Source organism: Xiphophorus maculatus, chromosome 23 (genome assembly GCF_002775205.1).
Source record: "Xiphophorus maculatus strain JP 163 A chromosome 23, X_maculatus-5.0-male, whole genome shotgun sequence".
Lineage (NCBI taxonomy): Eukaryota > Metazoa > Chordata > Actinopteri > Cyprinodontiformes > Poeciliidae > Xiphophorus > Xiphophorus maculatus.
The window spans coordinates 12761209-12788079 of record NC_036465.1 but is presented as its reverse complement, the minus strand read 5'-3'; the positions used below and the strand labels follow the sequence as shown (position 1 = coordinate 12788079).

Below are 26871 nucleotides of genomic sequence, written 5' to 3'. Positions count from 1 at the left end.
TTGATTTCTTTCTTAGGAGGGGAAATGAATGTTCACACTGCAGAGAATGCCTCAAAATCTGACGTTAGTCTCCCTTTTTTCAATTTAAAGAGTCAGATCCCTGAACATGAAAGAACCCGAGCTATTTTTCTTTCACGTCGAGGAAATTGTTGTGAATCTCCAGAGTCGGCTGAATTTATGAGTAAACAGCAAGAAGTAAAAACTTATGTTTCTCATTTCCCTCCACTGTGGAAATGGAGGATGCCCTCCTTACCTTCCAGTCTATGTCCCATTTCTCCTTCTGTTATATAATATTTGTGCACAGGTAACGAACAGAAAATAAATAAGTGAGTGCTAATAACCAATTCTGTCCACTCAGTCTTCAGCAGAATGAAATTGCCTCTTCTTGTAGCTCAAATGAGCTCAAATTTCCCCTGAGATGGGGGCGAGCCGATGCACCTAAACACAACACAGTGTTTTTCGACGCGCCTGCCACATGTTGTTCCATGCGGCCAGTCATACGTGTCAGCATCAATCTGTCTGTAGCATCACTGAGCCACGAGAAAGGCATCAATCAGCTGCTGGTACACTCTCGCTGTCGGATCAAACGGGATACGGATCGGAGCAGAGCCGCTGACAGTCGTCACGCCCAATGTGCAATCAGCTCAGAAAGATAGAAGCGATCGGTGAGGAAACATGAAAACCTGCCGCTGAAAAACAGAAAGAAAAGAAACAAGCACTCTGAAAGCTGATGGATATGTCCGTGAAGAGGTGCTGAAGCTTCGCTTGGAAATTTATACAACCGAGATAAAATGTTTACTTGCAGCCTGGTAACAAATGGAGGATGTAACCGAGGAATAGGTTGTTACTCAAAGTGGGCAAGGAGCCTTCTCTGTTCAGACTGGCAACTCTTCCGACGACAATTTTCAGACTTGCTTTTAAAATTTTATTTGTTCTTCTCCAGCATGTCTGGCTGCACCCAGTTGTGTTGTTCTTTCAATTCCTGAAACTCTTACGTTGTTTCTCCTGTAGACTTTACTTCCCTCTGGATCCACGGTTACCTCTCAGTGGCAGGCCGTATGGGTGGTTTGATTTTTGATGGTCTTTCCCTGAACCTGTGAACCTAAAAGGTTTTCCTGGTGAGGGCTGACCACTTGACATTTCAGCCCACAGATGTTGACATCTATTAAATGGACTGCATTTCTACTAAGCTTTTCCATTTTTTTTTTTTCCTGGGCTTTTACATGGCATGCCATCTATTTGCACACACATTTACTCACAACATTGCAGTTGTGCAAGGTGGAGCTCAGTATTTTCTAAAAAAGTCACTTTTAAGATCTTGTGGAGCATATGAAAATTATTTTTTCTGTGAACATAGCATAACAAGAAGACCAAGAAATAAATGCTGTGTCTTGAGTCTAACACTATTCACAATCTGGAGCACAAAGGTAGAAAAATGCCAAAACGGCAGCAGTAGAAATGACATCAATATAGAAGAAATCTCAATTTTGGTCCACCCTGCCCAAAGCTATCGTTCCAGAAATCATTTTGTTCATTCAGATGCAGCTTTGTAAATCTAAATTGTGCAGTCACATTAATAATAAAAAAGAGACTTTGACTCTTCTAGACGAGCTACTTGTTCATAGACTTTAATGTTGATATGTAGAAGAACTGCTCAGTCTGAATTTTGAGGTACATTTCCTGTGAATCCTTTTTATTGTCAAATCAGATACTGAACTTATTAATCTAGAAAATATTTTCAAACAGACAAAATCCTTTGCTCCAAAACACTGAGCCACTGAGCTCTCTACATCGGAAACATAAGTTGAACAGTTGAAACCATCTGCATTTACATACTATGTATAAGTTATTAATATCCCATACTGAAGAGCAGGAATTTACACCTCAAATGGATAACATCTACTGGTATGCAGGAAATGTAATACATTAATTAAAATATCCTGTGGAAGATTTATAAAAAAAACATTAGGAAGTCTTTTTTGAAACATTTTAAATTTGTTTAAATTGTATCCATTGGTTGATTTTACAACTGGAATTGTTTTATGCAGAACATGATTACCTCCACACACACTCTGTTTCTGAGCAAAACCGGATTTTAGTTTATGTTCACTGTGACAGAGGCAAAAAACTTTGAGGTCCCGTTAATAAGCCTCAACAACCCCCCCACCCCATACCACCACAGTGCATCCTGGGAAAAGGCCAGCCCAGCTACAGCCGGGGGCCTACGATGCAGTAAATTTATTCACTTTTGTAGGATAATTGAATTTTTCCTTCATAGTGGGCTGATTCCACAGGGGTGGAAGTGTGAGTGTGTGTGCTCACACACGTTTTTTTCTCCTTTTTTTTCTGTAGACTATTAATAATTGACTGGTTTCTCTGTTCGTGTAGATTCAGTTCACCTCGTCGCTAATTCGGTCTTCTCTTAGATGTGATCTGCAGGTTCCTCAGATTTTTCTCTCTCCATTTCCCGGTTGGTTGATGTTATTTACGGGGGCGGGTCACTCGGTTTGGTTTACTGTCTTGGCTTTGCTGCGTGATGAGCGACTGTGTGAGTTAACTTCAAGAGACAGGCGTAAACAGGAACACTTTAAACCTACAACATTAGGGGCTGTTTGATGCATGGAAAACAGCACTGACAGCTCTGGAAGTCCAGTTTGACAGCTGATTCACAAGAGAGTCACGTCTCTTACTCTCAGCGGGAACATAAAAGGGAAAAAAAAATCTATTTTCTTTTAAACAATTGTGGGCTTATTACAGTTGTTTTGTGCATCGTTCCTATCAGATATGATCACATTTCACAGCTTCGCAGCGCGAGTTCTCCCTTTGCATGGATGCTTGATGAATTTTGAGCTCTTTTGCAAAAATAATAATGTATTTCTGTCTGATCAGAGGTGGATTAGTACTGATTAACAGGGGGAAATATTGTAATTATATGACATGTTGCATACAAAGATTACAGTGAATTATTCATCATATTTCATTATTATAGGACAGTTTTAGAAACACGATTTTGTTTTGAAGCCAGGACGCTTCAAGACAAAATCTGAATCCAGAGTCAGAATGCAAATCTGTTTAATCAGCTAAAAGTATGATTTTCTCCCAGTATTCAAAAAAAGAATAAATAAAAAAGATAGACTAGATTTCAGTTTTTAAATTGACCGGGTAGCAGAGCATCAACTGATGATTTCCAGTAAAAGTGGAAGTTGTATGTTCATCTAAACAGTGAAATCATCAAACAGATATGTTTGAGACATCAGATACCTCAAAGGCATTACTTTTTTTCATGTTGCAGTTTATATGCAATGACTTTTTAATTGACACATTTTTAAGCCATATTGTAGATGTGTTGCTATTTGTGGACAATGACCAAGTTGGTGCAGCTTAGACCAAAGCTTTACTCGGCCAGAAGGTCTTAGCTGTTGAAATGAGCACTCTTGAGAAGAAACTATCTAAACTAACAAAATGAAATATTTTCTATCTGTGAGAAATCTTTCCCACTGTAGAATGATGGGTTTCAAGTTGTTTTAAAATGGTTTTAAAGCAATTTCTGCATTGAAGAGCACTTTCAGTTGCTTGTTTAAGGTCATTGTTGATGTATTTTTTTGCCTTGGTGTTGCATTAACACAAAAATTGATTTCTGAAACCTTCATCTTTTTATTATATTTATTTTGTCTCCAAACCCTAGAGATTACTGTGTTTACACATTTACCTCCAGTAATATTTTAACAGGTTTTCACTTATATTTTCCTTCATAAAAGAAAAGCCTATCAACCCGGTCTTACCCTCCTGGATGCAGCCAGACCTATGTCAGATGGAACAGAATAAACTCCTCATTAATTAAATTTTGGCATGATTGGGCTGGTTATATAAATTAAAATAAAATATTGCCAAAAAAAACTTATCCAGGGGTTAGAAATGTGGGTGATTTATCTAGGAAGATAACAAAAAGGAGACCTTAATAAATCAGCAGTTGTTTTCTGACAGAGAACCATCATAAAATGATAAAAGTGAGACACATTTACTGTATCTGAGAAAAGGCCAGCGCAGGTTTTCTCCTTAAACAGATGCAGATGTGATGCGGCCTGGACAAAGTTTGTATATTCAGGTCAGTTTGTGCATTCAAAGCAAATACAAAACATGTTCCTCTGCATCTTTAATGACCTCTCTCTTTGCTTCACTCACTGATCCTCCCTCTCTTCTTGCTCTCAGCTGGGTGAAGTGGTCAAATATTTATGGCCGGCAGAAGCTGCTGTGTTATTGTACTTGATTTAGCTTCAGGCACTTTTCATTGCATTCGCTTTCTCTTCTTTTTTTGGGCGACGCTTTCAAAACACAAAACGCTGCAAATCAAAACACTGGTTATTCTGTGAGAAGCTCACCCTGAAGATTGTTTTTGTTTTAAACTCTTTCCATGAAATGTTACAGATTTGTGGACTCTTGATTAATCAAAAAGAGAAAAGAAAAGGTTTTCTTTCTTCTTCTTCTCTAGAGCTGTCAGCACTATTCCATTGTGCTTGGCTTCTGATAAAACATTAACACCAGATTATCAGTTCTGTTTCGGTTACCAAGCTTCCTAGGGTGATGCAGTGTTTAGGGTTTTGGCTAAATGTGTTAATATTCATGAATGATAAAATATTCCCATACCAAAACCAAGTCATAAAACATAAATTACAAGATTTCATTACTCACTTTAAACGTTTTGAGTAATAGTATGTAACATTAGAATTGCTGCTATGAACAGCATCATAAGATTTAGTCCCACTCAGAGGTTTGTTAAAGAATATTCGTTAACACTCAGCTTCTGTAAATATACCTGATGAGCCAAGGATAAAGCTGTGGAGAAAAAGTCTGGGGTAAAGCAATATTTGGAGTTTAAAGTTGTACTTCATTAAGCACTGAGAAATCCTTCCTTCATGAAAATGGACAGAGTGTGATAAAGATGTGAGGCGGTAGACTGCTGATCAGTCCATCATAACTGGAGAACTCTTCAACCAAAGCTCATTTCTGTCAAAGAATCTGTTGACAGGACAACTTGTGGTTGTGCACTCCGCACACACTCCACACTGGTTGTAAGAGTGGCAAAAAGAAAGTAACTACTGAAAGAGAGAGAGAAAGGAAAAGAGAGTACTCTGGTCGTCTAAGAAGAGTGGTGGACAATACGGCAAAACATCCTTAATAAACAATCACCTGAAAAAAACAATGTGCTAGCAGTTTTATGCTGCTGGGATGATTTCTGTCAGTGAGCTCAGAAATGATGATCAAGTATATAGGAAATGTGGAAAAAAAACCTACAAGAGAATGCAGAACACTTGAACCTGTGCACAGCTGCACCATCAAACAGGATAACAAAATTTAAAAATGCCGTTTGAGCAACACTGGAATGATTCACATCAAAGCATGCTATTTTGCAAATCTACGAAAGGCTTGCATCATTGTTTTACTTCACAATTATGCAAATAATGTGTGTTGATCTAACTGATCAACTCCCAACAAACACATCAAAGTTTGTGGTTGTATCATTATAAAATAAGGAAATATACAAGGTACTTTGATATGTGTCTAATAAAGTACAAAGCATGTTTATTGACTGCGACAGACTGGAGACATGTCCAGGGTGAACCCCGCCTCTCGCCCGGAACGTTAGCTGGAGATAGGCACCAGCATCCCTCCTGACCCCACTAGGGACAAGGGTGTACAGGAAATGGATGGATGGATGGATGGCATGTTTATTGATTCTCAGTTATCATCCTCTGTTAGAAAAAGGAATGATCATCCTCCTTAGTTCTTTGCAGAGTTTCTCATTGAACATCCTCAGTACCTGAGGTAAAAACCTGAACAAATACACAGATTTTGCTGTAAAATTACAAGAAGAAAAACTGTGCCTCAAACCATCTCCATCAGGCTGCACAACTATAAGTATTAAAATTTGATTAAGAATGAGGGAATCAAGAAAAGCTTAAACTAAGGGGAGTTTGTTTGGAGATTAAAAACTTATATGTTTTTTGATACTACTGGAAATGTATATATTGATTTTTGGGGATCAGAAAAAAGTAAATATATCAGAAGAACAGAGGAAGACTTTTCTTTTCATTCGTACTCTTAGCAGGTGCGTTTTGTAATTGAAGCAGGAAATGGACTTACACCTTGCAGGAAGCAGAGAAGTATGTCTGATTGGGGGGGAAGAGTCACTTTAAACATGTCTTTCAATCCGTTCATGTCACAAAGGAGGACATAAAGAGAAAACCCTGCGGAGTTGAAACAAAAAAAAGACGACCCAGAAAGCAAAGAGAAAGCACAGCATCTTTTCTTGCACTTTTTAAGCCTGTTTGTTTTCTGTTCTGCCTTCAGAGGGAGTCAGGGGTGAATTAATTTTGGATTTGGAAAACAAGGGAGGGGGTGGAGTGGTTGTCTGTCTAATAACCTTTCTGCATGAGGCATGGAAGGAGGGGTGGACTTCTGAAAGCATCAAATGTTAATGTTTGAACAAAAAAAAAAAGATTTTCATCTTTGCTGCTCTCTCCTGCTAATTAGTGAAAGAACGGCTGACATTTAAATATCTAATATCCTCCTTTTTCTTTCCCTCCATCTCTGAGATAAATCTGTGCCTCCTTTTCCTTCATTTTCTGCCAAAACCTTCTCCACCCCCCCCAATTTTTATGTCGTTTTTTTTTTCTCCACTTTCATCTCCCCTCACCTCCCAGCCACCACTGCATCAACCCCCTCCCCCTCGCTCTTCGTCCTCGTTCCCAGCTCTGTGTCGATTAATTAATTGCCGGCTAATTTAATTTCTCAAAAAGTAATAACTTGTTTAAGCATGAATAAAGACTGACAAGGCAAAGTTCTAATCTGCCCAAAGTTTAATTAGAGCCGGCAAGGTTTCCGCATAGAGCCAGACTGGGGGGTCAGAGAGAGGGAAGAGATACTGAACCACAAGGAGGGAGGGGAAGAGTGAAGCGGATGGGGGTTGACCAAGCCTCTGGGAATAGATCGGGCCTTTAAGGATGATGAAGTGACAGCTTTTGGTCCGCGCAGCTGTGGAAGTCTAACAATGTATCATTTATCAGTAAAAATTCACAAGAAGAGCACAATAGCTAGCTTTCGATCAAACTGGTACAAGAGCTTGCTCTAGTTCATCTTCTTTAATGTGGTCTTCTGAGGTCTATAGGGCCAGAGAAATATGAAGGGCTGCTTTTAGCTCATGGCGTTAAATTTGACACATGGTTTAGAGGATTGACAAAGTATGGTTTTAAAATAAAAGAAGTTCAAGAAAAAGTCCCAGTTTCCATAAGTGTTTTAAGCATAGACCATCCTGGAGTTTGACAGAGATTCTCCAGGTATGGACTACAGCTGGGAGTTTCTAAAGCCAAAACACAGAAATACTGAGGTCATGGGATACATCTGTGGCTTTCTTGAGTTAGTCATCTTTTAAACTGGATCTAGAACGAGACCTGGTTAAGAACTGAAGACTCTTTGGTTCCTTAACAGAAGGTAAAAGTAAACCTACTTATAAACGCCCATCAGCATTGCTGTCACTGCATTGGATTTGCATTTCTTAAGATAAAATAATTGAAAATTTTCACTTATCATGTAAATTGGCCATATCCAAAAAATACCGATTTGATTTGAATGATAAAACAATAATTAAACACGCAACTGTTACCTTGAAGTTCTATTTCTATGGCCCTTTTTGGTTCAGAAAGCACAGGAATAGTTATGGTAGGTTCTATTTGACCTTGATTTAGACATTTGTCCTAAAAGCAACAAAAAATAAAATCTCTCCCATCAGAGGTCAAACATATTAAACTAAGAGCACATAAGTGATTAAAATTAACACCCAAAATCAACCGGATAACGTCAGTAAAAATTTAAATGTGAACATTTGTCCATTAAACAAACACAACCTGCTGTTTCATCTAATCAGTGCATATTTTCGTTTATAGCCCAGGTTTATAGTTGTATACTGGGAGAAGTCGGTCCAGTTTCAGCTAGCTATGACCTGCCAAGAGGGATTACACGCTTCTGCATAGAATTTCATGGCAATGAAAATGAAAGAAACATTTCAGCTATTGTCAAAGTGTCAGCTAATGTGTCAATTTGTAAGAGGTAAAAACACATTATCCTGAGGAGGTTTATGTGACGCCTGTGCTTTTTCTACTATCATTGTATTTTGAGGGAAGGTTGGGAGATGGTTCTAGAAAAGCTTTTTATTCTGATGATTGTAAAACCTTTATGGGAACATGGAGTACAGAACACACTGATACGCCAGGATCACACAGACCTGCTGGGGGAAAGAACACCAAAGACAGGAGCTAGTGTGTGTTGTTCAAGCATCAGTGAACTGAGCCAGTGTGTGTGACACTGAATACAGATTTGGGTTTACAGCAGTCTGTCTCTTACATAAAAAAGCCACACACCAACTCTAAATAGAGCTTTAGTGTTGTTTTCATGAAAAAGTATCTGCTATGTATGGTGAATAATGTCTTCCAGGAGCAATATCATTTGAATCTAATGATGTTCTGCTGGGAGGATAGTTCAATCCCCCCTAGTTCAGATATGTATTCAAAGTGATGATGAACTGTCAGTGGAAATGTATAGACTGGGAACAAAACATGTAGTCAAAGTAAAGGAAATTTAATGCTGTTTTATGTCTGTCTAACACTCTTAACACCTTCACAGACCAAATGTCTACAAATCTGGCACCAAACTAATATAACTTTTCTACCAACAGGGAAATCATTCAATCTAATGTTAGCCATTCAATGATTCTGCATTCTTTGAACAGAAAAACCTACAACCATTCTCTCTCATCTACTCTTCTTAGCCCTCTGTCGGGTAAAAAAAAATGATATAGCAAAAGACAAGAATATAGGTACTTGTCTTTTGCAGTCTCACACACTGCTAAAATGAAACAGTTGTACACAAATTAATTTTCCACTTGACTATGTTTGAACTAAAATCCTGTGACTAAATACCATTTACTTCAGTTTATATGGTCTTTGTACATAATGTTGTGGAGTGCCATGAGGCGAAATTATAGTAGTTTGGCACTGCTATATGCAGCAAAGCTCTACAATACCTTGAATTACAAATGTCATTGCAAGACATTATCATATTTGCAAAAGGCTGCCTTGATGCAGTATTTGGTGGGATATTACATCTCAAGTGTCATGCATGCAAATTCATCAAACCTACAGCCATTGGTGAACATGCTGACCAAAAGTCTATAAAGGTGACATATTACTGTAGCTCTTATTGTCACTATACGCTTATCCAGAAACGGGCTGCAAGGGCAGGAGTTTCAGCAGAGATGCTCAAACTCTGAGCATCTCAGAGCATCTCATGTTCACTGTGAGAGAACATGAGGAAACATGGCCTCCTCCCATGTGTCCTGGGTCATCCTCTGGGCCTGTGACGTGCCTAGAACACCTCCTGAGGGAGGCGTCCAGTGGGCATCCAGAATAAATGTCTGAGCTACCTTAACTGACTCCTTTCCTGTCGAGAAGTAGCAGCACAAGGAACAAGAACACTTGCAAATGTTGCTGGTTTACTCAGTTGCACTGTGACCACAGTACAACTTGAATATGAGATGTCACTGTCACCGAGGTAAGGAACATAACATTAGCCTGGATTAAGAAATTAAGTGGCATGATTTTCACACCTCAGATGGAGTAGCTTGTCAACAAATAAACAATTTCCCCTTGGGGATCAAGAAAGTATATTCTCTTCTATTCTACTCTACTCTTTCTATTCTGTTTAAATCTGTGAGGGGCAGACTCTAGCATTTGATTTAAGTAAAGTAAATTGCTGTTCATGCTATAAAATATAAATCAGAATGTGTTAACTCAGCAAACAATAAAAAATATCATCAAATGGCACAAACAAAGAATGAACTGTGCTTGCAAGATAAAAACCAATATATCATGCTCAACTGAACTCAAATCCAGTAATGAGAAGTGCCAGTTCACAGATATTTTGTTATTAATATGTTTGGAGGTTAGGACATATTCTTAATTGTATTATTTCTGCTGTAGAAACAATAAAAAAAAATCTTGCTTATTTTTTCATCCTAACCAAGCCTAACAAATAGCAGATTTTATAACTTGTTAAACCACATAGTTGCTGACAATCATGTCTAATGGCCCTTTCAAATAACTGGGTAAGAATCAAAAGACACTGTTTTCAACTTCATTTGCACATCAAGAATCAAAATGCCGTATATTGTATATTTAGTTTTTCCAAAACATCGTAGTTATAGCCCTCAGGAAATGAGTCTCAGCCACTGAACTTCTAAAAGCGAAGGTGTGTGGGCACTGATTGCAGCAGAGGAAGCTGTAGCGCGTCTTTCTCCTGCATGTCTTTCAGCGTTCAGAGGAGCTACACCTCCTCTCAGTCCTCTATTGTTCCTGTAAGATAAATTGAAGCCATTGTCATAGACAGAGAAAAGGCTTTAATTGAAGGTTTTCCTGTAGAATTTGATGCAACACAGACTCGCTCTCTCACACACATACACACATATATGTATGCAGAAAACCCAGCTTCAAAGTAATTAAACACATTAACACTTCAAGCAGAAGCGAGAGAAGAGAAGCTCTCTTTTGTGTACATTCACTTCCATTTATCACCACGGATTGAGCGGCGAGAGGGGAAGCTTGAGGATTTAGCATATCTCTGCGAATAAAGTGATGGAGCGGAAAAGAGGAGGAAGAAGAGGAGAAGGATGAGAGAGCCAATCCGCCTTGGCTCTTTACTCTAGTCGACAGCGTAAAATGTCAGATACTCATCTGGAAATTATTTCCATTTCATACCACTGACATCTTCCCAAGCGGAGACTCTGAAATCTAATTAGTTTGACCAGAAAATGGTGACCAAGGTAGCTGAGTGTATTATGCACAGAAAGAGAGAGGCCAGCAGGGTGAGTGAGGGTCCCTGAGGTTAACTGCAGCTCAGCAGTATTGATAAGGTGGGTAGAAAAAAAAAACTCTGGAGGGCTACTCCATTTTAAAAAGGCCCTACTAATAGTGCAACCTTGAATTTGGCATTTGAGTTTTGTGAAAGCATCGTTGCCAGGTTAGAGTGCTGTAGAGAGAAGGCAAAACTGTAACATGTCTTGTCCTCCAGGGGTTACCCCAGAACTTTTAAAACTTCCCAGAGTGCACACAAGAAAGTTGAAGGCCTTGGCATGGCTGGAGAAGCATAGTTGCTGCTTCAGGGGAGCTTTTTAAGCTGATAAGTGTTTTGTGATGTTTGTTGCCCTGGGGTGTTTGGATTGTTAACTGCAGTTGTCATCATCACGCCTACAAACCTAAATGTGCAGTGTAGAGCAAAAATCATTCTGATCTCCAGTCCACCCTGTAGCCAAAACAGCTCTGGGAGGTTGACAAATCTTGTCAATGATGACTTTTAAACATATTATAATCCATCATGTTTTCTCGTTAGCTTGATCTTCCAAAATTCTAATACAGCCTTTCGTCATCATAATAAATTGGGATATAGGAAAGATTCAGGAGACATATTTGCTCACCTCTCAGCAATGCAGTGGCGCCCTGGCTAAGGTATGCATTTTTGGGGTTGCTACGGTGGATCAGCCGTAGAGTCTGCTACCCCTAAATGGAGGCATTAGTCCTCGACACGGCCGTCACGGGTTTGAATCCCGACCCAATGACGTTTGCTGCTCGTCTTTCCTCTCTCTCACAACCCACTTTCCTGTCTGACCACTCTCAAATAAAGGCCTTTAGAACCGATAAAACATTTAAAAACATGCACTTTTTGCACTTAAAAATAAGAGACTGAAAACCTGGAACATTTCCCTAAGAACGTAAAGCAAGAATGAAGACAGAGTGTCTGTAGTTTAATTATTGTCTGACTTGGTCAGACAGAGTGGTAGAGTGCATGAATGGCCTACACTGCTGATGAAGGGAATGTAATCAGAGCATATGAGCATCTCACACAAGTTGAAAAGAGCTAGCAGAAACATTTTTGATTTACTTGCACACAGTTTTCCAAACCTGGCTCCAATCCAATTTTAATAAGGTGGAATAAGGTTGAATGGAGCAGTTTAGAAATTGTGTTATCTTGCTCACAAGTGATGGCAGGATGGCTCAGGAGTAGGACAGATGGATGGGGGTTATGTCAACAATCATGATGGTTCTCCAACCCTTACATATGAGAGTGAGATATAGATTTGACTAGAGGAGCAAACAAAGAACAATCTGGGAGGCAAGAGGCATTCATATGGATCCATCCAGGACCTTTTAGCTTACATGACCCTACCACAGATAAGTAGAACCTGACTGCATGAGTGAATGGAAATATTTATTAGACAAAATATTATTTTAACACAATCGCATTATTTGTAAGAGAGTAAACATTCTGTCAAAAATACAAAAGCAGAACACCACGTTCAGACTTTTTATTCTCAATACAATTTACTGACTCAGATGTCTTCAAAGATACAAATTCATAGTTGGGAGCAGATTTGTCGTGAGCTATGTAAAAAATATATATATTTGATTGGCTGCGCATCAGCTCATGCACAGAGTGGAAAAAACAAAGAGTGGATGTATGTTTGTTAATATTGAATAACTGAAGTGAATTAATGGTGCACACGTTTTCAATAATATCAGTTTTAAACTGGGCAGAATATCAAGTCTTTTCAAGTAAACAGGTTCAAGTCCAATTCACGTCTCAAATCATTGGTGTAAAACTCCAAGCCAATTCACAAGTATCATTTTTCAATTCAAGTCTAAAGCCATAATAACAATACTGCAGTCTGACTTGACCCAAGTCACGTGAATTGAGTTAATGCAGACACCTTGTGCATACTATAATTGTGTGATGTCTAAATTTGCAGAAGTGGACTTGTTGGTTCAGAACACTTGGACCATATGTTAAAAATGTGGTGCCTCTGTGTTAATTACAGTTGACTTGTCTTTCTGTAAATGATCAAAATGTTTTGGCAAAATTTTGAGCTGATAAAAATGTAACCAAGACCTACATTCTGTTCCTCGTAATCCCACTCCAAGCTGTGATGTCCCTGTACTCTATATTTTTCTATGCTGAACAGCACAAATAGAGACTTGATAAATGCCAGACATTAATGTGAAACGCCCAGCACTAGTTTTTTGGCAGGAACAACCTTGAGATAATTTGACTACTTTCAGAGCTTCAGGGGTTGTTGAGCCAAAAAAATATTTGAAGTGCTCCTAAGAGAATGAGACCACAAATATAAAAGGCGTCATATACTCGGAAGAACACTGTTATGCTGAACATTTAGCTTTGGTGAGGGTCAAAGATAATCTCCAAAATCCCAAGTGACCTCTCATATGTAAAATAAGGCCAGCTTTGATTTCTGTGCCGTACTGAAAATCCTCTTTGGCCATTTCTATGAAGATTCGTCCCACTGTGGTGTACTTCCATAATTTAACATGAAGCTGATGGGAAATCCTCAGTTAGAAAATTAACAGCTCCACTCTACAAAGGCAGGATAACAAACTTTAAAGTAGTTCAAGCCCATTAAGTTAAATTCTGAATTTAATTCAGAGGCAACAAAGGCACAATAATAAACTGACAACAGTCGAGTCGGCGGCATTTAATCAGTTTACGTAAAATCCACAGCAGTTGATGCAGAATGCCCAAGCAGTGCCACAGAAAGACCAGTATTGATCTCTCATAGTGACTCCGGCCCACACTGCCCAAACCCTTCCCTACTATCAGGCATTAGAATCAGCTTTATCTAAGGCTGTGATCAGTTAGTTCTTGTGTTTAATTAAGAGAAACACGACCACTATTGGATTAGTCTTTGATTAAATCAACACATCCCTGTGTTGCAGTTGCAAAGACTCGATCACATCAGATCTTACACATTCACATCAGTTGGTGGAGAAACACAATATATGGCAAAAAAGTCAGAAGGTTAGTGATATGATATAGATAGTCTTAACAGTGTTGTAGTACTAGAGACCGGTCTTGGTCTCCAGACCATTTTTTGATGGTCCCGTCTCAGACTCCACCGCATTTGGTCTTGGTCTTGTCTTGGTCTGGGGCGCTGAGGACTCTGGATTTTGAAGACCGCAACTGTGGAAATATCACTAAATTTACAGCATACTGTCCAGTTTACTTGTTAACATGTTTGTTTTCACTGGATGCAAAACGCACCGATTAAAATCCAAGCGATAATGTGACTTACCAATTATGCATTTCTGCCCCCACCTTTCACTCGTACGCGGGGCTCTGAGATATGCGCAGTGGGTTACTTTGAGAGGCAGAAGATGTCTGTCTAATCGTCAGTAATAGAATTGCGCTGCCTAAATCATAAGAAACCTGATGGCGACAGCTAATTCAGCAGCGTTTCGCTTTCACAGACGGTTTGGACTACGTCTAACTTTTTTCGTCACTTAGAAAAGAAGCTCAAAGAAATGTAAGCTCTGTTAACGTGATGTTAGCAAAGCTAGCTGTGCAGAGACACAAGCATTTGTGATGGAAAAAAGTCACTGTGCTGTGCAGAGGTGTTGACTAACGTGTCACATATATGCGACACAACACTGTGTCCAAAAGTCTGCAATATAGTGATGTGACATTCACGACACGATCTGAGTCTTCTGAAATAATAATAATAATAATAATACTTTACTAAGAAGATAGGACTGGAGCCTCACTGAGAGCCATTCTTTGTTATTGCAATGCTCTGCATAGACTGCAGTAGCCATCATTATTTCATTTCATTATTGATATTTATTTAATTAGCAAATAAATAAAACACAAGAACAAAAGAGCATGCGCATTGCTCATTGGTTGTTTTCGTAATGTCTGCCATGATGGTAGACATTACAGCATTGTGCTGCCTGGCTTCATGCAGTGGGAGAGAGGGTGAGAACAGTCATGGTGAGCGCCTTGTGCTTGGTTACTTCTTGCTTGTTGCTCTTTGGTCAGTGTTCATAGTTGAGCGTTGTTTACCATTGGGGCATTGCCTCAATTGCTATGTTTAATGTTGCAGACAGTGGTGATTTCTGACATGAATGATATGGCCAATGCCCAGGGCGTTATCTTTTTAGATAAGCAGAACAAAGTTTGTTCTGCTTTTAAAACTGGTTACATTTATTTCAGCTCTAAGTATTTAATATTTAGGTGTTTTTATGGGAATGTGAATCATTCAGATCAATTTGATTAGCAATTTTGATCATATTTCACATTTTATTGTGTCATGTTGCACGGGGTGCTGATCTTGATCTTGACTCATTCTCGACTTCCCTCGGTCTTGGTCTTGACTTCGTCCTGGACCATAAAAGTCTTGTTCTTTTCTCGTTGTCGACACACTCTGGTCTTGGTCTTGATCTAGGGTTAGGTTGTCTTGACTACAACACAAAGTCTAAAGAACTTCTGAGACGAGATCCTATAATGTTAAGATGTTCTTCGCAAGAGGGATCAATTTATTCAGTGATTTTAGAGTAAAATTGTACTTCTCAGCTTGTATTTTCCCTGTGTACTTGATCATTATACTCTTTCTTCTGACAGCTTTATTGAAAACCACATTGCTTAGAAAACATTAAGAAATATAGTACTTTGCTGAAGGATGATAGGTCCATTCATTGTGTTTCACATATTCGAGATTGGGTCACAGGCTAGCATATCTTGGAGCGCAAATACATCCAGGAAGATTCATTCTCCCACTGATAGCTATGAGCTGCTGAAGATATTTGAGAACAGGATCAGGACACATGTGTAGAACTGATTCTGGAGGTGGTGCAACAGGCTCTAAAAGTTACAAACCCAGGTATTTCCTGCAGGATGTGGTCCAGCTGAACCCACCTGTTGCTGGGTTACATCTGGAGCTCTCAGGATTGCGTGTGACTCATGCTGACACAATGTTCAGAGGCTGAGCACCTATTAAGCAGGCGCTCTGAACTAAGCAGTCGCTCGCACATGACTTAACAGTTTCTGCAAGCAACTTGCTTTTGCATGGGAAGTGCTTAAAAGCCCAAATCTGAGCCAGCAGCAGCCGTGAGATGTAGGGAGGGGAGTGTCGGCCACTCAGCACTCCCCTGGATTAGAACGGACACGTCAACCGGCAAACGGACAGAAAAGCCGACTGTAGCTCCTTTAGCAAAATCTAGGCAATGAATGTCAATTATACATGAAGCGGTGGGTATTTTGAGAAATCAGCAGCATTCCCCAAGCAGACCTGCAGTCCCCCCTGCCTCCTCTCTGCACCCGCTTCCCATCCCTTCACCAAGCAAGTATCTAGCCTGGAGTATCACAGGATGATCTAATGTCACGCACAGAAGAAAGGTTACTCTCTGCATACGCATTGATATTTCTGCTTCCATCTCTGACCTTTTTCGGTTCTGAGCTGTGATGGGTTTTTTTTATGCAAACTTAGCCTCGCTGTCTGTCACTTTCTGTCTGCCTAAGGGATTGCTAAAGCTCAGGAAACAAGAATAAAACACGTGAAAACTGGAGAATTCAGTTTAAAGTTTAAAATATACAACACTGTAAAAACAAATCAAATCATAATCACTTTTTGTACTGTTGTTGTTTTTTGCTTTAATTAGTTTCCAGAGTAACATTATTAACATCTTATTAAACCTGAGGTTGTTTGCCTTCTTAAAGGCAGCTGATCCTGTTTCACGCTCAGCAGCCAGTTTCACTAGGTCTCCATCCCTGAGCATTAAATGAAACAACATTCCTGGCACTTTATGAACTATTAGTGACTTGAAAAACAACCATCAATTTAATTAATTTCCTTCAAACGTTTTGAGCTTAGCGTGGAAAAAAGGATAATGTTTTCATCAGTGCTCTCACCAACATTAAACTTTGACAGTGTCCTTATTTTTTTTTATACACAGAAGCAACATTTATTGCACGTTTTCTTGCAAAACCTAAAAGGCCAATATTCATGACCAGGAAGACAGATCTGTTTTCTGTCAAGCAGTAGGAAACTATTAAAAAAAATATTTTGAATACTACTAAAACTATCACTATGTCTTGATAGTATATGAGAGATATAATTTGGGTTCTCTCGGATCCTACTACCAGTACAGTGGTAATACTGCAGTAATAGTATTTTTACAATGCGTTTCCTCTTCCATAGACACACGAGAATCGTCTCCATCTCATGCAACCACTGTTTGTTTGCCAAATTTTCTAAGTAGCTCATCCTTATACTTCTCTGTTGTTTGTGTCTTACTGCAGACCTCAGGCCCCTTCCAGACGTGGCAATGACCGGTAACTGCACCCGTGAGTGCACCGAGTTTGGCCACTCTGACTCCTGCTGGATGCCCGGCCAGTCTTCCCCCAACCGTAAGGTCTCCAAGAACGCCCCCAAGCTCTCCACCTTCGTGCCTTACCAGGAAATGGACGGACAGGAGCACCTGATGGCCAACGGCAGCCCGAAGCCCATGGTGACGGAGGAACGTGGGACGGGTGGTGGCGCTGGTGGCAGCAGCTCCAAAGTGGCCAGCATGAGGTTCATGACCCCATACAGCAGTGCCTACCCTGGGAGCGGAGACTCATCTGGCAAAGACTGTGGCCTCGAGGAGATCCCACTGAGCCAGGCAGCGGAGTACCACTCTGCCACCACCCCCACTGGCCAGACCTCCAAGAGAGAGATCTACCTGTGAGGGTCAAGCTCTCAACTTTAAATCCCCAATGATCCACGATGCCGCTCATCGCCTCACCTCTCACCTCCTCACAGCCACCCCCTGTGCCTACAACTCGCTGTGCCACAGCACGACTCACCCTTCTTCCTTTTTACAACTGCATCACCGAACAAGGCTTTAGAACACCCCGCCCCGTCTTACTGCCGCCACCGCTGATACTCCCCTCTAGAAACCAATCAAATGTAAGAATAGACAAACGAAAATGGAAGAAAATTCAGTTTTAGCTGCTGTGGATGGAATGTAAACTATGCCACATGGTTGTGATGATTTCATGGGAAACTATTTAGCTCTTCACGTATTTGAGTTACATTTCTGTGTGTGGCATTACGCATTGTTGCTGTGTCGGAACAGAAAAAGAACAAGAACTTCATGGGGGCTATGGAAGAACTTCTTGTAAATCGTACTTAAGTATACTGTGTAATCTTATCTATCCTCAACTTTTTTATTTTATTTACTTTGTCTTTGTTGACTTCGGAGGCCGTAGGAATCACATTTTCTAGTCAAGTTGAATTCAATAACGGAAACAGCTCATTGAAAAGACGTTTGCAGAAACGCAGCTGTTTCACAATCACCGGAGTTGTATCTTAGTTTTTCGGCAGAACATATCCTTTTTTCAGTGTACAGAGCTGTAAATATTACAAACAGTGACAGAGGAAACTGCTGTGGCTCTCAGTGTGGATCTGTGGCTGTTGTGCTGTCTGCAGATCTTCACGTATCGTCCCTTTGATGAACTGAAAATCTGGGCACACACAGGGTAACAACATCACAGCATTCAGTGTCACACTGCAGGAATCTGGACTCTTGAGCATCACCGACGGTGCCAAGTTACAACCACAAGACTTTTTATTGTTTGAGTGTTTCAGTTTTTTTTTTTTTTTTTTTTTTTTTTTTTTATTATCTCTGCAGCTTCTCAACACTGCTTCTGCGGGGAAGTACATCTTTTATTTTTTATCAAAAGGAAGCTGAACCTCATGTTGTTCTCAGTAGTTGACCATATTATGATAATTGTTATAATGGAAAATATAGTTAAATATAAATACACAATCTTCAACATGTGTTACATTCCCATTTTATGTTTACTGATGAGAACCTAAAAAAGGTTTTGGGATAGAAAGTTATGTTGCCATCAAAACACAATGTTCATGTTTAAGAAGAAAGAACGACAATACAGAAATTGTAAAAATTATTACAGCCTTCTTTGGTTCTATGGATTTTATTCTTGAGGATGTATTAAAAATTATCTGGTCTTTATAGGTTCTAAAATTATTTAAATCTAAACCTCGAATTAATGAATACCCACAACAAACTCCACATTATTTATAATTTTCAAAATAAAACAAAATAATGTCAAATAGAAACACCATACAGCTAAATTCACCATCAGTGTGGGGTTTAATCTTGAAAGCAGAAACAAGCTGCTGCTTGTGAAATGCTCCTAAAATACTATAAACTGTAGTTTGCTGTCATGATATGTGTATGTTTTAACGCCATGCCAAGTCAGAAAGACAACATTAGTGATCTCAGAGAAGCAATTGTTGCTCAACATCAGTTTGGGAAGGGTAATACGATAATTTCATAGCAATTTGAAATCTATCCTCTTGCCTAGCTAGAGGAATATTATTCTGTAATCGAAAGAATTTACTTCCATGATACTGATGGAGTATTGACAAAAGGTGTACATTGGTTTTACCTATGCTGTGTTATTCTCAGTAGATTAGCTTTTTATGCAGAAAATTCTTCCCAATTCTCATACATTTTGATTTTCTCAAGGTATAAAATTCCAAAATGGAAGCCATTTGTGGTTAAACCCAACTTTGTTACAATTGAGCTGCAGGAAATATGCTGGGTCTTGGCATTTTCTTCATTTCTTATAACTATAATTAAAAGTTGAAATGTCCCATTGTAAAAGAATTGAATAAAACAAAAAAAATCATAAAGGTCCATCCTCTACGGAGCAGATGTGAAGTCGAAAATCATCACTGCATATCATCTGATACTGATTACACAGCATTGGGGTAAGAAAACACAGATTTTCAGTCAAACTTCAATGATTACCAAGTTATGTTCCAGTTTTGGTACAAACACAAACAAACAAGAAACACACACAAAAAGAAAAAGCAGAGTATTTATCAGAAAGTCCAGCTGGTCTCAGATGGTTGCGCAAACATCAGTCGTGAAGCTCCTGCAGCTAGAATATGTTAACCACAGTGTTCATGAAGACTGTTTTGTTTGTTTCTGAAGCAGCTGTTTCCTGTTGATACTGTCCACTGCAGCTGTTCTCACTCCTGAGTGTTTGACTTTAGAGAACGTCTCCCTGCTGTGTTTGTTAACTCGAAAGAAGAGCCCTTGGGTCATTGTCGCCGCTCGTTAGTTTCCAATTCTTTCCCACCTCTGCGTGAGGCCGAGTTGCTCCATGTTTAGCAGGAGTATTTATTAAGTCAGTTTGCTGTGTGAGGTGGGCGGGGGGGCAGCTGGGGAATGTGGCAGACAGTTGTTGTTGTGCTCCGGCCACACAGAAATGCAGGATTAATGACATCTGAATGGGCTTTCGTCCACTAACACTCCCACTCCCCCACACGTGGAGCTCCGCAGAGGACGTCTAATTACAACCTCAGGCTCTGCATATGACCAGTGATAATTTGCGTGAGGAAAAGGGAGTTGATGTGGAGGTTCAGTCATTTCAGGTCTTATTCTCATGGCTGCTGAAAATGATGTGAGATTTCACCTGAACTGATGGAGACTAGCAGAAGAGGATGGAAAGAGGATATTGATTAGCCTGCTCTCTGAGATAGTTTAGCTTTTAATATTAAATGTACTGAGTCAAGTGCTGACATTTTCAAAGTATTTTCTTTTGCAGACACAAATAAAAGTAAATAAAAACATTTGAATCTTAGAAAAATCTTAAGAGTTTAAAGCTAATAAACATCTAAATCTGCAAAAAAAGAAGTGAATTTGCTTCACTTTACTGTATACACCTTACCTTAAAGAAAAACACATGATCAGCAAATAAAAATGAATGCAAAAGCATTTCTAACTTCAAAAACATCTCGCTTATTTAAAAACCTCCATCAAAGTTAAAAACTGAGGACGTATCCACTGTTTATTGAGAGGGCAGCAGGCCTGATATTGTGGTCCTCGATGCCCAGTGTGCATCTGGGCAGCTGATTATTGACCTGAGCTGATAATTATTCCACAGTGCACAACTGCTTACACCTCACGCAGTGTGTCCAACACAAAGGCGGCATTGTTTCTGACTAAAACATGTTATATTTTTAGACTCGTCAAAGTACCTGCTGCATCTCATTGTGTTAGACTCCAATTGCGATCCCCAGGACTGGTTATAGTTGCTATTTAATACATTTAAAATGCACAGCGATGCATTTTGTACCATTTAAGTTAAACATGCCTGTTTATCATATCCACAAGGTGAGATCAATGTCTTTCTCAAGTGAACAGGAGTGTAACTGACTCATTAGTTTGGTTTCTTTGCACTCAGCACTTCTAGCCTTCACAGTCAAAGCGCCACACCAAAGCAATATAAACAAGCTGAAAGTCTTTGCAAGTAAACTGATTACAAATTAGGGTCATCAGCAGGGTCAGGCAGGGTTAATGTCTCATTTCATGAGGCAAACAGCTTGATGGAGCATCTTAGATTGCTTCTCTCTAACTCTGTGTTTTTATCTCCAATGTACAATCATCCGTTACATATCAGACAGCTAATTGCTTTGTGTTGTGTTTTATATGTGGTTCAACTTGAGGTAAAGCTTGACGTGTGGGCTCTTCTGCAGTTGTTCTCGTGATTCAGCCTCTGAATAAAGTTTGATTTATTCTCGACATATCTGCCCGTTCAGTAAATATGCTCATACAACGACACACATACATCAACAGTCATTCAGCTGCTGCTCAGCCCTACCCGCAGAAGAGATTTAGAGCTCATGAGTGCTGCATGCGCCTGCGGTGATTTAACGCCTGAGCTCAACGGTCTGATTGATTATTTACAGGCATATTGTGGCGGTCCACCTTCAGTCTCTGTCTTCCTGCTCCTCTGCTACGTCCATCGGCTGCTTGGGTGCGTGGTCAGAGTCCCAGTTGGCCTGTGTTGTGCTGAGTGCGGTGTGTGGTGTAAGGATGCAGAAAAAGGTCTAGAGGTCTTGTAGTATCAGCTTAGCCTCAACCTTTTGGCACCAATTAACCCTTGAAGAAAACAACAACCCTCTGGTAACCTCTGGCAATCTTTGGTGAACTCTGCAACGTTAGTTTTACGTCAAGAGCAAACAGTGCTTTGGTGTTTGTGCACACACTCACTAAGAGATTAGTTTGCTTATTATAGACATGAATAGGTTTAAGTTCTTAAACCACTTTTTAGTGCAGATAAGCTTAATTAAGCCTAGATGAAAGATTTGGGTTGAGACTGAAGTTAGTTTCCTCCTCTATGTACATTAGATTTGCATTATTAACAATTCAATCGGTCTGATTGGCATCATCAAAAGGATTGATCCAATCAGTCTTCCTCCTAATTTTTCAATTCATAAGAGATTGGACATGAGTGAGCTAAAACACAAATAAGACAATATCATGATGGAAAAACAGTCCTGTAATGAAGGAAGGCATTGCTATTTTCGCTCACAGTAAAGATACATATTACTCCCTAATTTGTCAGTTAAAGCATAGTTGTTTAATTTCTTGTGACAAAAATACTTACAGTAAAGTTTGCTCATGAAATGTAGATAAAGCCTAATGTCAAGAAATATTTTGTTACAGCTCATGGATAATTTGATCAATATTTGTTTACCAAAAAATTGTACAAACACAGCAAAGGCAACAAAGAAGTGATTCTCATAAAAACAGAAGGCAACAAAAAACAAATGTCACACACACACAAAAAAAGTCAAATAAAACTAAACGTGGAAAAAATGACCTCAAGTGATCTGAACTGTGTAGGCCACATAGTGGTCACATTTTTTAGGAACAAGGTAAAAGGCAGTTGTGTTAATTATAATGAGGATAAACTGGGCAAGTTTATTCGTCTAGGACATTTAAGCAATAGGACAAATCAAAGCCCTTTAGATAAATAAGAATCAATGTCAAACAATCAAAAACACTATTACAATGCAGTGCAGTAATAAAGAAAATAATGACAAGGTGGAATTCAGATTAAAATGAATGATGTTCCAGCCTTTCAAAGGTAACTCTAAATAGACGAAACAAAAAGTAAAAATGACCTTCAAAAACATTTCATTCAAACTGGAATGACTGTGCAGTCAGACTGTCAGATTTAATAAAACCAAGTAAAGAGGAACAGCTACCGTGCTGAGAATATAGCTATTTGTTTCTTTTCGTGACTTTGATTCACATTTCTTCTTCTGTTTTTTATCCTGTATGACTGCAGCAGGAGCCCTTAGCTGTGTCTTGAGAACACTACACAGATGTTTCGATAATTTGGCAAAAGAAAAAAAAGAAATCATAGAAGAAATTCGACTAGACAGAACTTCAAAATCAAGAGTAAAAGGAAAAAGAAAGTGTTTTGGGTGATATTTCACTCAGAAACATGTATCAAGTACGGAGAATAATAATATAAAAAAAAACTTTATACCCAGCATATGCAGTAACAGTCAAATATTTAGACAAGGTAATGAAAAAAGTAAACCGGTGTCCAAACTCTTTGACTGCTACCGCGTTTCTGTGGCCATTTGAAGGATCCAAAGTGTCAGCAAACATTTCCTGCTCCCTGGAGGAAAACCTAAACCCCCCGACACAGCCTCCAGCCTCCCGACCTACCTGTCAGCCCCCAGGAGACCTACTGTCACACACTTTGACAGTCTCTGTGGGGGTGTGTGTGGGTGTGTAGGGGTGCGCAGGAAGAAGGATGGGAGCTGGTCGCTTTGCATGAACATTTCAAATCCACTTCGCAGTGACAGAAATTGATATTTCTGACATTTCCTCTGTGTTGAAATTCAGATATTCTGTTTGCCGAAATATTCAGGTGGACTTGGGATATGCACCAACTCATATCAAATCAGAGAAAATAATCTCTTTAGAGCTCTTCATTCAAGGTGGAAAAACAATTTGTAAAAGTAACAAGTACCCTCAGTCAGACCTGACAATGAAATGAACCATTATACACACTATTATCTATCATTTACTACAGTTAATTTATATTAAAAACAAATTCAGTGTGTGCTTCTTCTCAAACCAAGCTGCAGCTCTTATTGCAAAATAGCATTACAATCCTCCTATTTTACTCTTAATTCAGTATTAACTGAAATGTATTGCTGATTCTTTCATCAAGTATGACATAAATGCATAAATATTTTGTGAAAATCCTTTCTTATTTCATTTTTTAAAGCTTTAGACATCTAAAATTGTACAAAAACCACTGGATTAAATACAATTGTGGGTATTTTTCACAGTTTTCGAAAAGAAAAGATTTCTTACGACTCTGGGCATCAGACATCAACTGGATTTTTTCCCCCTTGTATTTTTAAGGTTCAGGAGATATAATTCTGATTATTCAGCCGTTCTGTTTGTATCTTTACCAAACTAATTCTCCTTACATCATATTTTGGGTCATGTAAAGATAATTTTTCTCACCTTCCGAGTCGGTTATTACACTTTTCATCTCTACCCTGTCAGCCGGTGTTGTTATGGATCTGTTGGTGACGTTTCTGACGCAGTAAATTCAATGTTTTCTCTCCCAGCTGTCTGAGATTCAGTTGGGAGCCAGTTGATTCTCCTCGTTCCATTCGCAATTTGTATAAATGGGACGTTTGCTCCGCTGAACATGTTAGACACAGGAAAAAAACACTTCATGATTAATGCACAGAAATTGCATTGATTTTTTTTTTTTTTCATCAGGAGAAAAAGTCCTGGATAATGGCTTAATATTTGCATTGCTTTTACTAAACTTCCATTTAGTCAGCAGAAGTTTTACTTGAGAATCAACAAACGTCTTAGCAGATTGAAGAAGGGTGACGAGCAACAGAAGGTTTACCAACTGACAGAGGAGCAATGCAATTGAACATTTAAATGAGCCGATGCCTCTGAGCAGTAAAACAATAATTATACAAAATATTTAATCTATTAAAGAACATAAATACAAAGGATGTATTCCAATGAAAATAGTCATGTGAAAATACTTTTTTTTTCTTTTTTTGCAAATTTGTGACAATAAGTCTGAAAAGGCCTTTCCATCCATTAATCCATCACCTTCCGCTTTATCCAAGGTTGAGTCATGGAGGCAGCAGTTTAAGAAAAAAGGCCCAGACTTCCATTTCTCCAGCCACTTGGGAACAGAGGGGATCCCAAGGCATTCACAAGCCAACATAGTCCCTCCAATGTCTGGATATTCCTCTAGGTGTCTGTGGGACGTGCCTGGAAATCCTGACCAAGGAGTCAACCAGATGCCCCGACCAGACGCCTGAGCCACCTCTACTGGCTCCTCTCAGTGAGAAGGAACAGCGACTGTACTTTAAAACTCTCTAATTGATTGAGGTTCCTCTTCCTTCCTCTAAGGGACAACCCAGACACCCTCAGACTGAAAATCTTTTCAGGCGCTTTTATCTGCTGGACAGTGATAGGTATTTTCCTTTAACAGACAGAATAGTTTTATATTACTTAAAACAGGTTATTATTTGTGAAAGAGTAGATTCATTAAACTCTCAGCCTGTGATGTTTTTGTAAATCTTAAACATGTATCATTACAACACATTTAAATTTCCAGCCACTCTGGTTCCTCAAAGTACATTTTGTACTAGGTACTCAAAATGCTTTTTTACTTTGAACACACTTTTGTGTAACAAAGAAGAATTAAAAACATTCTTCTCAAAATGAATACTTGCTTTGAATACCTACAATATATTTTGATAGATGCCTTTCTTATTTCATATCAGAAACATGTTAGCTGAATGAAAACCAAACCTAAATTTAATAGGAGTATGCATCACTTTTGTCTCAATTGTACTTCTTACCAGCCTTTCCTTGCAATAGGTTGAAATGGATTGGAGAAAATTACTTCAATGTATCGATTGTTAAAGTGTGTACAGAAAATGAGAAATTTGGGTATGAAAAACACAAACTACAGAAATTCAGGAAGGCACAGAAATGAAATCAAAACTACTGACACTGTAAACAAAAATATTCTCAAACTGTCATGTAATTTCTTTTCCCACTTAATAAATAGCTGTTCAGTTTTTGTTAATCCTTTGGTTTCCTTATGATAAATTGTTGCAATGCAAAAATGTGCGCTCTGCAGTTTTATAGTTGTTCAATTATTTGTGTAATTGAGTGATAATAACACAGCGAAGCAACATCATCATATATTTATTTACATGTAAAGGAGCGAACTGAGAGCTGATCGCTCACATTTTAAAGCCAAAATAAATCCTTCACACGATCAAAAATAAGATGAACAACAACAAACAATTCATTCAAGTTAATGCGACACATGTTGTGTTATTGTCTTGCCACATATTGCCTCTGGTACTGTTTAGTTCACCGTGATTTGCCTCCATTTCTAAGGAAGACTTTATTTTACAAGGTGAAATATACCTTTTATCGTAAGCAACATATAATGTGCAGTCAAATTAACTATGATTGAGATGTATTGGCTTCTTCCTTTGATTTAAAAATGGACTGATCTGCTTGTTTTTTTTTTTTTTGTTTTTTTTTCTTGTTTTCCGGGATTACTTTACTTATTACTTCTTTTTAGTTAAGTTAAAGTGTTTAGCATTAAATATGACCCTTTCTCTCTGAAAACCTTCTGCTTGCTCTGCTCTGCATAATCCATTGAACCCAATTTTAACCTTTTAGAATACAAAAAAGTTTTCATTGGATGTCAAGTAAATTTTGTCCTTCTGAAGTCTTTTAAAGGTTTGAAAAAAACCTTTTCATTAGTAGTGTTGTTCAGATCTACAGCTTTGACGAGGTTGAATTTTGTCAGTGCAAACGTCCAGTGATGACTCAAATGCAGCTCTACACAGATCGCTCTACATGAATCTTGGAATAAAGTTTGGTTTGCAGTTTTTGGGGATTGTGTATTATACCAAAGCTGGAGTCTCTGGAAGTGAGACCTCAGCTGGAGCATGAAGACATGCCGACTTTATAAATATGATACATTTCTGTTATTGTCACAGTTGTTTATCAATGATATGGAATCGACACTGTTATAGACATACAATATGGAAATAAGTGATTGTTTTTTTTTTGTTGTTTAACCTGA

The 26871-nt window shown here is 38.8% G+C and overlaps 1 protein-coding gene across 1 annotated transcript in view; it reads left to right on the top strand.

The window, feature by feature from the left end:
• Positions 1–25761, top strand: part of LOC102219051 (protocadherin-1-like) — a 195952-nt gene extending 170191 nt beyond the window's left edge. The window contains exon 6 of the mRNA XM_005802109.3: positions 17188–25761. Coding sequence (XP_005802166.2) covers positions 17188–17615 — 428 coding nt within the window. The 3' untranslated portion in view covers positions 17616–25761. The remainder of the gene's footprint in view (positions 1–17187) is intronic.
• The last annotated feature ends 1110 nt before the right edge of the window (positions 25762–26871 follow it).